Source organism: Poecilia mexicana, unplaced genomic scaffold, assembly GCF_051168715.1.
Source record: "Poecilia mexicana isolate PSO_F unplaced genomic scaffold, ASM5116871v1 scaffold_18, whole genome shotgun sequence".
Taxonomy (NCBI): domain Eukaryota; kingdom Metazoa; phylum Chordata; class Actinopteri; order Cyprinodontiformes; family Poeciliidae; genus Poecilia; species Poecilia mexicana.
This window is the reverse complement of record NW_028263387.1, coordinates 1956039-1969433: the sequence shown is the minus strand read 5'-3', so window position 1 is coordinate 1969433 and position 13395 is coordinate 1956039. Positions and strand designations below refer to the sequence as shown.

Genomic DNA, 13395 nt, shown 5'->3' with positions numbered 1-13395 from the left:
TAGGGGGGGCGCAGAAAATGTTTGGAAACCACTGGGGGGGCGCAGAAGAAAAAGTTTGGGAACCACTGACTTGATTTAATTGTTTGTTTCACATAGAATATGTCTGAGTGAATTTTAGCAAATCAGGAATGAAGTTGACTTCAAGACCAGTGAATATTAATCACATTATCTCCAGGTTCTTTTACATCCACATTCAAGTATAAATAAGACAATAGATCAAACCTTTCCTGCAGGACTTTTACTGTGCTGATTATATATCTGAAAAAAATGTTTCTTAAATATTATCTATTGTTCAAACTACCAATGGATCCCTTTAAAATACAGCTTACAAAAAATTTTTAAGGTACAGTATGTGAATTTTGAGGTGTTATTGTTTATGTGTGAATATATAACCCACAGACTTTCATGTGAAAAAGTTGTAAAATGTCCTTTTCATCTGCCGAAGTGGCTGTAAGCTACTATATCTGTTTTTGCTGCGCTCGTCCCCAGAGGTCGTACTCTGGGGAGAACACGGCCAGTGCCATTGCCCGCTCCTGTGCCAGCCTGGCTCTGTCCCTGCTTGTCCCAGTTCTGGTGATGTGGCAGAGGGACGCTCTGGTCCAGGTCCTCTCAGCTCTGCAGGCCGGCTTGCCGGACGCCCCCTCTGCAGATGATTCCCAGGCTGTCCAGTTCCACTCGGGCCTGGCAGTGGGCATGGTTCTCTCCAGCCTGCACCACCAGAGCCTCAGGTACTGGCTCTGAGAAGATTTCCCAGTTAAACACATGAATGCAACCAGTGATCAGTCTGTCTCTGTTGTTCAGCGATGTCTCTGCCCAGGAAGACACAGATGTCCTGTCCAAGTCTCTGGATGCTCTGGAAGGTTGCTGCTTCAACCCCAACTTGGAAAACAAGTTAGTAGTCTGGTGCAGACAGGTCCGGAGGACATTCACTAGCAGTAAAATACTAGAAGAAGTATTTTAAGATTCAGTAGATCAGTTTTTCTTCTCAGTATTTTCATGGATAGAAGCTTGAGCGTTTGTTACTCTGAGCTGCAGACGGAGGGCTTCAGTTTGTCTTGGATTTCAGCAAGTAACGAGCATTTTTCTGCTTCCTATTCCTCAGCACTGGCTGTGTGCTGGGCCTGGGCCTGGTGCTGTCAGCGCTCTGCAGCAGGGGACGGGTGGAGCAGCAGGTTCATGTCAGCAGAACCCTAGACAAGCTGCTGGACAAGCTGCAAGACAGTAGTGGACAGGGACGCATGCTGCAGGAGGTACATGCTTCCCTCAGTCATAACACTGGCTCTGTTTATTGTTTTCTACATTAAAATACTTAAAAAGAACCCATCAGTTCATTGTTATAAGTATTTATCAGCCTCAGTGAGCAGTGGTTGACCTGATCTGATCTGTTCCTCCAGGTCCTGTCTTACTCCGTGGCCTGTGTGAGTGTGTCGGCCTTCAGCTGGGGGCTGATCCATGCTGCCAAGGCCGAGGAGGTCCTGAATGCACTGCGCACCCTGACTGAGGAGAGCCAGCAGGTCAGCAAGCCTCACTTCCTGTCAGGGCTGTTGAGTTGTCTGGGATTTATTATTAACTGGTAGAAGGTACCTTTTTTAGGACTGCCAGAATATTTTGAAGGTTAAAGCTTGATGTTCAGATATTTGCTGAGGGAGATCAGATCAGTGGATGAGATCAGTTTCTCATGCAAGTATCGACTGATCACTGATCTCCCAAAATTATGGAAATGAGGGTTGATTATAGGCCGGCCGATTTATTGGTGCACCCCAACTTTATTTTAAATTCATTTTTACTGCACTTTATTTTTATCTAATCAAAGTCATAACCATAGGTTAAAAACAGATAGGACGTTGAGCTAGTGTACCGTATTTTCTAGACTATAAGGAGCACCGGATTATAAGGCGCACTCTCAATTATGGGGTTTATTTCTGTATTTAACCCATACATAAGGCGCACCAGATTATAAGACGTATGCTAAAACATACAGTCAACAAAAGAAAAAAGGTAACGGAAACAAAACAGTTAGTTGAACTTTATTCGACTATGTAACAATACACTCACGTTATTTTTTATTCTTCTTCCACAAATCCATCAAAGTCCTTCTCTTCTGCATCTGAAATGAACAGGTGGGCAATTTCGCCATCAAACATGCCAGGTTCCCTCTCATCATTGTCGGAGTCAGTCTCGTTGCCAGGTGGCTGTTCAGCAATGATTCTGGCTTTTGCAAAAGCTCGGACAACAGTTAAGGCAGATACATTAGCCCAGGCATCCACAATCTATTCACACATGGTGGCGTAACTCGCCCGGCGCCGCCTCCCCGTCTTAGTAAATGTGTGTTCAGTCTGTCATCCATCGCTCCCATGGCTCTCGCAAGTTCTTTTTGCATGCCCTGTTTACACCAATGTCCAGCGGTTGGAGTTCTCTTGTTAATCCTCCCGGAATGACGGCAAACTCCGAATTAGTTTGCTTCACTTCCTTTTTCACAGTAGCAGTGAGATGGGCGCGCATGGAGTCGCAGATGAACAGGGATGGTGATGTGTGGAAAAACTGTGGTTTTTACCGGAGGCGTATGCTGCAGAACTTGGACAACAATTCTCTGATTGGTTTATTGCTGCTGGCGTACGTACTTTACGTATTACGTAATGTCCTCTGGTTTATCGCTGCCAGCGTACATACTGTACACTTTATGTCTATGTGTCAGGGACAGATTTTGGAATTCAGTGCACACATAAGGCGCACCGGATTATAAGGCGCACTGCTGATTTTTGAGAAAATTTAAGGCTTTTAGGTGCGCTTTATAGTCCGGAAAATACGGTACATAGAAAGTGTTATTTTGAGGCGTTCTGATGCTTCTCCACTGTCCCCAGACTCCAGGCTTCTCATTGGCTCTCGGGCTGTTGGTTCACGGCCTATCAGTGTCTGGCCACGGGAAAGCAGAGAACGTTCATCCTCGCCTGCTGGCTGCTTGGATCAAAATCCTGCTGGCTGAGGTACAACACATGAATCAGCATCTATTCCTCATATTGCACTCTGATCAGACCTGCTGCTTGGATCAAAATCCTGCTGGCTGAGGTACAACACATGAATCAGCATCTATTCCTCATATTGCACTCTGATCAGACCTGCAGCTGCAAGATCTACATTCTGGTTTGGTCCAATTAAAGTCATGCAGACCTTGTCTTTGTATTTCAGGGATGTCCCACCATGCAGCGGCTGGCTGCTGCCAACGGGCTGGTGGCTTTAGTCGGGTCAGAGAGCTGCCTGATTCAGGTAGGAGCTGAGAGCCAGTCATGAGCCACCTGCAGGCAGCAGGTGAGTGCAGCTCTTCACCAGAAATAGTCACTGTTGTGTTTTTACAGTACCAGAATGAATTGGAGCTTTCCATCCAGCAGCAGAATAGACTCAATGAGGTCATCCGTGCTATAACCCAGGTACAACTACTTTCTTCTTAGCATGCTTATTAGCATCCAGATTGGCTATGAAATATGGGTGCACCCAGAAATCGGCCTTGATTTCTTTAATTTTGCGAGATCAGTGACCAGTCTCTGCTTAACGAGAATATCACTTCCACCTCTTTTTAATGGCAATAAAGAGTTAGTTTAACTGATGGTATGAAGTTAGCTTTAATATAAATCTTTAAAGTTGTTCTTGTTACAACTCCACTTTCTTTCCCACTGACACCACCACCGTCGAACTAAAATACAACATAAACTTAAATGAGATGGTGTAATGAGTACAATAACGGCATAGGTAACACTTTATTTGAAGGGGTGTGCATAAGACTGACATGACACTGTCATAAACATGACATAACACCTGTCATGAACATAAAGAAGTCTTTATGAATGTTTATGACAGTTGTCATGAAGTGTCATTTGGTAAATAATGACACTTTTAATGCAAAGTTGCTCTAAAAGATGCATTAAAAGTCCATTAAAAGTGCCAACTTTGCATGATTTTGTAAATGATAATTTAATGCAAAGTTGGCATTTTTAATGGCTTTCAATGCAACTTTTAGAGCAATTTTGCATTAAAAGTGTCATTATTTACCAAATGACACTTCATGACAACTGTCATAAACATTCATAAATACTTCTTTATGTTCATGACAGGTGTTATGTCATGTTTTTGACAGTGCTATGTCAGCCTTATGCACACTCTTTCAAATAAAGTGCTACCACGACATAAAATTGATATGAAAACATATAAACATACCTAGCTGGTTGCCCCTTCTTTAGAGGAAGAAATGAGGTCAAACAAATTCTTTAAACTTAAATAGCCTTTTCTGCAGTCATGCTTCCATACTACATGCATCTTTTTTCTGGTGTCCCAGCGAACATGCTGAATTCCACTTCATATTTAAAACCTTTCAAAATAAATGTCATAACAAAAATATACAAAATAAAACATAAACTAAAATTGTGGCTGTAAAAGAGAACCTGATCTAATCTACATCTGAAAATTAGCCAATATCCCCTTTTGCTACCCAGTTGTTGCCAGTTTTGCGACTTTGTGGCTACATTTAGCAACTTTTCAGTCAAACAAAAATCGGAATGGACACTCTATGCCTTTTAAAGCTCTGTGATTGGCCAGAATATTACTAAATATTATTTCCTCTTGGTTTAGTGTCAGCAACTGTTTACTTTTTACTCTACATTAATGCCCATCATGCCAGAAAACAGCACATTGTTTCTTTTTCTTTGTTGCAGGTCATCACCTTCTCTGGAGCCATGGGGCTGCAGGCTAACAGCGCCTGTCTGATTGGCCATCTGCACCTGGCCCACATGTCCACCAGCCACAGTCACACCGCAGGTACACCAAGTTGTTTCATGCTTCAGATCAGTGGCGTTTCTAGTCCTAAAACTATACCCCAGCACCCCTGAATAGGGTTGCCACCCATCCCGTAAAATACGGAGTTGTCTCATATTTGGCCATTAAATGTTCATCCCGTATTGAACCGATACATAACTGTCCAATAGACATGCCTATCATACACACATCAACACTTAAGTGTAACAATAATGACCAAAATAAAACACAGGAAATATTAAGATCAGCTATTAGATCGTGGCGGGAGCTAAAGGACCCCCTAAATGCTACGGACCGACGCTGAACGTTACGGTTGCATAGAGATGGACACTACACTGCTGCGGTGAGCTGCTATCCACCTGTGTCTTTTTAAAATGTCCTCTACCTGATTCCATGTCCTTAGAAGCAAAAACGCTTCCAAAAAAACAGACATGAGTGAAAAGATGCACATTATAAGCTGAACAATTTCAGTTAGAATGGATACTGTACATCGATTGACAAAAAAAAAAAGTGTCCTTTGTGGCGCAGTGTGCTGCTGTATGATAGACAGAATGGATCAGGAGAGGAACTGCAGACCCGTTAGAACCAGACGTCAGTGTCTCTTCATCCTCGATCATCTCCTGAGGCTGATATGGTACAGAACATTTTGCTATGATTGATTAAATTTCTTACTGTGACTTTAGTTGACTATTGTGGTTTGATTATTTGCTTAGGATGTTGAGTTTGGATGATATTTAATAAATAATAGCATTAGCCAAAGTAAGTGGCCATTTAAAGAACAAATCATACTAATAGATTAACAGTTACATAGATATTTCCTACATTACATTTCTTTGTGTGTTTTATTCAGAAATATTTATATATTTTATGAATAACTGTTCAGTAGTCATTTAATGTATTATTTCACTAATATTTTATTAATGTGGTTTACCAGTTTGGATGATCTGACTTCCTGTCAATGAAGAAAAAACATGCTAAGCAAAAATGCACCAGACCCAGACCTGCAGCCCAGGGGCAGTTCTATAACAGGGCCAAGAAGAGTTTTGAAGAAATTATACTAATTAAATGTAGTTTTTAAATATTCAGTCATAGATGTTTTTATAGGTATATGTTTGAGAAAAATGAACATTGTTCTTTTATTCTATGAATTACTGACATGTCTCTTAATTTTGTTTGTGAATGTATGTAAATAAGCAGTTAGATTTAGAAAACTGCACCAATGAATATCTTCTCATGGGTCTTAGCCCTGCTGGGGACTAAGCACCCCTAAAGGTCTAGAATCACCCCGCGTAGCAAACAAAAAGGCTATTCGTCTTTCGGAAAGATGCCGAAAGGTGAAAATGTGTATATATGCACACACACACACAATATATATATATATATTAGGGATGTGCCGATCAGGTTTTTTCCTGCCGATACCGATACCGATCACCCATGAGGGCCGATATACCGATCACCGATACCGATCAAATAATTATTATTATTTTTTATTTATTTTTTTTTATCATAAACACTACCTGTTACATTATGTGGAAAAAGGAACCATGAATTCACCTTAATTTAGACAAAAACTTGTTTTTAATAAATTTTTTCAAGAAGAAAACTAAACAAAACAGGCATTGTGCAAATTGTACTGCTATTGATAATACTACCTTTAACAGACTGATAACATATGAAGGCTCTGAAGAGGCTAAATAATGCAAAGAGCCAAAATAAAACCTCTCAACATTGCCAAAAAATTCATGTATAAAACTTAACATTCAAAGGCAAAAACAGGTTCCAGTGCAGCGCCGCCCACTTGGTAGGCTGCTCCAGCACAGCCAACCGATCTAGCCTGGCCAACCGGAGCATGCGTTATCCGACAACGCCTCCCTGAGATGTTCCACACCGAGACAGGAGGTACACAAGTCATGGCAGTCATCGGGCTGAAGCGGAGTCAGACAGGTCGAGCAGCATAAATTATCCAGCATCATACTGCTGAACAGCGTGATTAGTCCGCCAGCAACCAGAAGTAAACACGAGCAGAAAACCTCACTGGCAACTCCATAGAGGCTGCGAACTCAGCATGAGCAGAGACGCCAATGGTGAGTTAGATAATTAACTGCAAAGTAAGATGGACTCAGCGCGAGCAGAAACGCCACTGGCAATTTTCATGTATCTGTACTTTACTTAAGTAGATTTAATAATGGATACTTTCTACTTTTACTCCACTACATTTTACAGTGAGTATCTGTACTTTCTACTTCACTACATTTCTACAAAACTGTCGCGTTACTCGTTACATTCAAGTCGCATTGTGCTTTTTTTCCATTAAAATGTGAAGTTCAGGGTCTTAAGGTGACGCTGTAAAATCCGAGCAATAACGTGACTTACGTGTCTGTTGTCACCCATCGCCTCCCCCTTTACTCGCATATGGAGCTCCAAGACATGTGCAGTGGTTTTCTCTGAGCGGGAGAAGTCTGTTTGTCTAATCGTCAGTAATATAGTAGCGCTGCATAAATCATAAGATATGGCGACATGTAAAATCAGCAGCGCTTTCACAGACGGTGGGGACTTCTTCCAACTTTTAGCGTCACTTGGGAGGAAAGCTTAAAGAAAGGTAAACTCCGTGGACGTACAGAGACACATATGTTGCATCTGCGATGAAAAAAAGTTGTCACTCATGCGCTGAATTATTGTGTGGAGGTGTTGACTGAGGTGTCGCATATATGGGACAACGCTGTGACCAAAGTGCAATATAGTGATATGACATTCAGGAACGATCCGATTCGGATCTTTACTAAGGTTGATAGGACTGAAGCCTCACTGAGAGCCATTCTTTGTTCTTGTAATGCTCTGTGTACACTGCAGTAGCATATTATATATATATATATATATATATATATATATATATATATATATATATATATATATATTAATTGGCAAATAAATAAAACAGGAACATAAGAATGCAGAGCATGCTCATTGCTCTTTGTTTTCGTCTCCTGTCATGGTGGCAGACGTTGCAGTAGGAGGGAGGATGAGAACAGTCACCTCCTTCTGCTTGGTTACTTCTTGCTTATTGTTCCTTGGTCAGTGTTCATAGTTGAGCGTTGTTTACGGTTAATACACTGCCTTAATTACTATGTTTAGTGGTGCAGACAGTTGTGGTTTCTGACATTGGCAATATGGGCAACCACCCAGGGCATTATTTTTTTAGGGATGGCAGGAGACCTCTGCGGATTGTGGCACAGAGATGAAAGCAAAACAGAATGAAGAAGAGTTTGAATTGATACTGGTTAAATTTATTTCAGCTCTAAGTATTTAATATCTAGGTGTTTTTATGGGAATGTGGATCTTTCAGATCAATTTGAGAAGCAATTTTGATAAGTGCACTTAATTTTATTGTGTCACGTCTGGTCTCGGTCTTGACTTGGTCTCGGGTTCGGTGGTCTTGACTACAACACTGCTCCGTTGCTCCTTGGTTGCATGTCCTACCCTGCTCACCCTTTCAGTTGGATTTCTTGTTGTTAACTATTTTATTGAGGGATCAGACCTGGACAATGAAACATCAGCAATACAAATTTGTCCTCGTTTTTCCATATGTGAACATAAAATATAAGACAATACAAAAAACAAAACAGAAATGACATCAACAAAAACACTCCCATGGCCCATCCCCCTCCCTTTCCCTCCCTTTCCCTAGGACTTATATCTTAACACACCGAGGCTCAAATCAAATCCTCCTCAAATAGAGTTATCAATATATTGCCGAAGGGGTTGCCAAGTTTTATTAAATTGCTTTAAATTATTTGCTAATGAGAACCGTAATCTTTCCAAATGAGAGAGCCTTACCATTTCCTCAAGCCATAACTTAACAGATGGAACTTCTGCTTTTTTCCAAAACATCAACACTAGTTTTTTCCCTATGATAAAGGCATAAGATAATAATTGTTGTTGGCATTTATTAAATTGAAAAAGCTGACCAAAAACTCCGAGTACAATCAGAAGTGGGTCCAGCCTCAGCTCTGTATGGAACATATCTGATAAAGTTTTGAATACACCAGACCAAAATGGGGTTAATTTAGTACACAAAGAGTAAGAGTGGAGAAGCATGGCTTCTTCAATATGGCATTTATCACACAACGGGGATGTATTAGGAAAAATTATATGTAGTTTCACCTTACAATAATGGAGTCTGTGAATGATTTTAAATTGAATAAGACAGTGTCTGGAGTTAGCAGAGCACTTATGTATATTCTCTCGAGCGGCCTTCCAGAGTTCATCACTTATCTCGGTTCCCAATTCCTGTTCCCAGCCTGTTCTAAGGCCCTGCGTGGACGGCGAGGATCTGAGTAATAACATATTGTAAAACTGGGAGATTAGATGCCCTTCCCCACCACCCAATTTAAAGAGCTCGTCAAATTCAGTAGGTATTATATTCTCTAAAGTGTGCATGTGTTTTTTAACATACGCCCTGACCTGTAGGTATCTGAAATGATTATGTTTATGGAGACCAAATTTGGCCTGAAGTTGAGAGAAAGAGGCAAAATTACCACCCACCAACAGGTCACCAATAGTTCTGATGCCTAACTCTTTCCATTGTATGTAACCTGAATCTAAAGTGGAAGGGACAAATGAGGGATTCTTTGCTATTGGTAATAAGATGGACATAGACTCGTTGCCAAATTGGGATTTTATTTGTTTCCAAGTACGTATAATACTGTGGATGATGCATTTATTGTTATATGCCGAGGCGTCTGTAGTTGTTGGTGACAAAATAAGAGCACCAATTTCATGAGGACTACAGTCTTCCTTTTCCATTATGATCCCCTTGCATTGTATAAAATTGCAATCTAGCCACATTGTAATGGTGCGAAGCGCACAAGAGTAATAGTAAAATAAAAAGTTTGGGAGGGCCAGTCCGCCCTTTGATTTTGCCTTGCAAAGGTGAGCTTTACTAATTTGGTGCATTTTATGAAATGCACCACATTTTAGAAATGGAATGATTATAGAGTCAAGTTTCTTTAAAAATTTCTTAGGTAAAAATATAGGAATATTTTGAAACAGATAAAGGATCTGAGGGAGAAAGATCATTTTAATTGCATTAATTCTTCCCACCAGGGAAATGGGAAGAGATCTCCAAAACAGAATGTTATTTTGTAGCTTTACCACAAGGGGGGAGAAATTAGCTTCATCCAGTGAATTAAAATCCCTAGTAATCTCTATGCCAAGGTAGGTGAACTTATTACTAACTATTTTAAAAGGCATACTTTCCAAAATCGAAGAGTCTTTGAGCTTAATTGGCATCAATTCACTTTTAGACCAGTTGATCCTATAACCGGAAAACCTGCCAAACTGAGAGATTATGTCTAGGACAGCTGGTACAGTACACTGAAGATTGGTTATGAACAAAAGTATGTCATCCGCATATAAGGAAATTTTGTTTATTGTCCCTTTAGTAGTATATCCCTGTACAAGGGGGTTGGCGCGAATTGATTGTGCAAGTGGTTCTAGGGCTAAGGCAAAAAGTAAGGGTGATGGCGAGCAACCCTGTCTGGTACCCCTATATAATTGGAATGCAGGAGATAATGTCTTATTGGTGACAATTCTAGCACAAGGTTTGTGATAAAGGATTTTTAACCATTTTTCGAAGTCCTCACCAAGGTCGTATCTTCTCAGGGTCGCAAAGAGATAGGGCCATTCTATTTGGTCAAAGGCCTTTTTCGCATCGAGGGAAAGGACAGCTAAATCAGAAGTTTCCTCCCTCTGAGAGTAGATCACATTACAAAGACGTCTCAAATTGAAGAAAGAGTGTCTGTTTGGTATAAAACCCGTCTGATCGGGATGAATTAATTTGTCAATTAATAAACTCAACCTATTAGCTAGAATTTTGGCAAGTATCTTTTGATCATAGGTCAGCAGTGATATTGGTCTGTAGTTACCCACTTCCGTAGGGTCCTTATCTTTTTTGGGTATTAGTATTACAGTGGCTACTCTCATAGTAGGCGGTAGTATATCCAAGTTGCTTTGATATACATTTTTAACAAATATGGTGATAAAAGGTCACTAAATTCTTTATAGAATTCCCCAGGGTATCCATCGGGACCAGGCGATTTCCCATTCTTTAATGCTTTAATAGCAACCTGCATATCTATGCAAGAGAGATTTGCATTAAGAGAGCTCTTGTCTTCTTGAGTTAAGGTTGGGAGATTACAGCTATCTAAAAACTTCTGTATAAGTAAGTCATTTTTTACAGCATTGGAGGAGTACAATGATTCATAAAACTGTTTAAATCTATGATTAATGTCTTTGTGTGAGGTTAAAATTTCCCCATTTTCTGATTTGATTTTGTTAATTGTACGGTCACTTTCCATTTTCCTTAATTGTCTTGCCAGTAATTTATTAGGCTTTTCTCCAAATTCAAAATATTTCTGTCGTGTAAAAATAAAAGCTCTAGTGATATTATTTGACAATAATTGATTGTATTTATATCTTAGAGAAATAATTTTTTTATGAGTTTCTGTAGAGGGGTGTGTAGCGTTATCCTTGTCCAGACACCTAATTTGTTGCTCTAAATCTACCAACTCTGCTCAGTTCCTTTTCTTCCTTGCTGCTTGAAAGGATATAATACCTCCCCTTAAGTAGGCCTTCATAGTTTCCCACAATATTGAAGGAGACGTTCCAGGAAGGTCATTCATTTCAAAGAAAAATGTAATCTGCTCTCTGATAAATTTGCAGAATTCTGGTTCTTTCAACAATTGTGGGTCTAATTTCCATGTCCTTTCGGTTTGGCTCAAATTATCTAAATGTAAATCTAAAGAAAGGGGGGCATGATCTGAAATTGCTATATTGTGATATTTTACTTCACTTGTATAGGGTAATAATTTTCCATCCAACATTAGATAATCAATTCGTGTGTACACATTATGAACATTTGAGTGAAATGAGTAGGCTCTCCCCTGCGGGTTAAAAATCCTCCAGCTATCAAACAAATTAGAGTTATTTAGATATTCCTTAAGAAAAATACTAGCATTAGAGGCCGCTGCTCTACGTGTTGATGAACGGTCTAAGTATGGATCTAATACAAGATTTAGATCCCCTCCAATGATTAGATTAGTCTGCGAAATGTCAGGTATTTGGGCTAAAACATGCTTGTAAAAAAGAGGAGAGTCTGTGTTGGGGCCATATATATTAACCAGAGTTATAGGGACAGAATACAATTCTCCAACTAGTATTAAATATCTACCTTCCTTGTCGGATATGGTTGACTTATGGATAAAAGATGTACCTTTCTTGAATAATATTGCCACGCCTCTAGCTCTCACTGCACAAGTAGAATGATAAGCTTGCCCTGTCCACCTGCATCTCAGTTTTATGTGCTCATTCTTGTTAAGGTGGGTTTCCTGAAGAAAGATTATGTCGCTAGACATTGTCTTTAAGTGTGCTAATATCTTACCCCTCTTCACAGGATTATTCAAACCTTTAACATTCCATGTGACCAAAGTAACTTGTCACCCCTTCTTTGTTTGTGTTACATCAACCTGCATAACTCAGATTAAAATGAGAAAGAGTATAGAATTCCTCACGAGTGTGATAGAAACGATTAAACCTGGTATCTAAGTCCCAGCCCACCCTCTCGAACAAAATACTTACTGTCTTGCCTATACTAAGAAGAACCTGCAAAGTAAGGCGCGACCCCTCTAAGGAAGTTATAAAGAAAAAGAAAGAAAAAAAGAAAAGAATAAACAAAATAATTAAATTAAGAGTAACACTCAAACAACCAAGATACATTAACCTACTCAACTAACAACTTCCCTTACTTTTCACTCCTAATTAGAAGTTGAAAAAGGCTCTGCAAAAATATACCGTTCGAGCACCAACCTGACACCTGAACAGTTGGAAAACGGTCTGAAAAACATGTCAGGTTATGTAAGCTGCCTATTTGTAGACATCAGACCACCCTAGATTATCAACGATATTCAAGGCAGCTAATTATTTAAGCAACACCAGAGTTCTAAATATTATCTAAACTTAACTGGTTAAGCATCACAGTCCAGGCATTAGGTACCACCAGAACCTGGTCACTCCGCGTCTGCATCAGGTGTCCGCCGCGGGTCGCCTACATCTTCTCCCCCGGCGCCAAAGTGGAGCTCTACGAATCTCTGGGCTTCTTTCGCGTCTGTGAACATTGTTTCTGTTCCTCTGAAAGTCACTCTTAGCTTTGCAGGATATAAAAGTCCATACCAAACTCCCGGCTTGTCCCGAAGAAGTGCTCTGACACCGTTAAATGCAGCTCTGCGTTTTTCAGTTGGATTTCTTTCAAAATAAAAGCCACTAGTGGCAAAAAAGTGAAGTTCATGCTATGTTAGGACAGGAGACAAGATGTTTCCATCCCTGAAATTATGATGCATAGAATCACATAGTCTAAACTATGTTACAGAGACAAAACACAATAAAAACATGCTTTATCTGTGGCATTGTTCATTAAAATGGCACATTTCTGATGTATTCAAATTAAATATGATTGATTAAATACAATCTTAATGATATTAGCGATTAGGTAATGCATTCAGCGAGTACTTTTATTTTTAATACTTAAGTATTTTTAAA

At 39.9% G+C, this 13395-nt stretch overlaps 1 protein-coding gene across 2 annotated transcripts in view; it reads left to right on the top strand.

The window, feature by feature from the left end:
• Window positions 1–13395, top strand: part of focad (focadhesin) — a 106212-nt gene that overhangs the window by 77567 nt on the left and 15250 nt on the right. For both annotated transcript variants that reach the window (XM_088016079.1, XM_088016078.1), the window contains 8 exons: window positions 490–728; window positions 802–891; window positions 1103–1250; window positions 1395–1514; window positions 2862–2984; window positions 3187–3264; window positions 3354–3425; window positions 4704–4806. In XM_088016079.1, the coding sequence (XP_087872205.1) occupies window positions 490–728; window positions 802–891; window positions 1103–1250; window positions 1395–1514; window positions 2862–2984; window positions 3187–3264; window positions 3354–3425; window positions 4704–4806 (973 nt within the window). The remainder of the gene's footprint in view (window positions 1–489; window positions 729–801; window positions 892–1102; window positions 1251–1394; window positions 1515–2861; window positions 2985–3186; window positions 3265–3353; window positions 3426–4703; window positions 4807–13395) is intronic.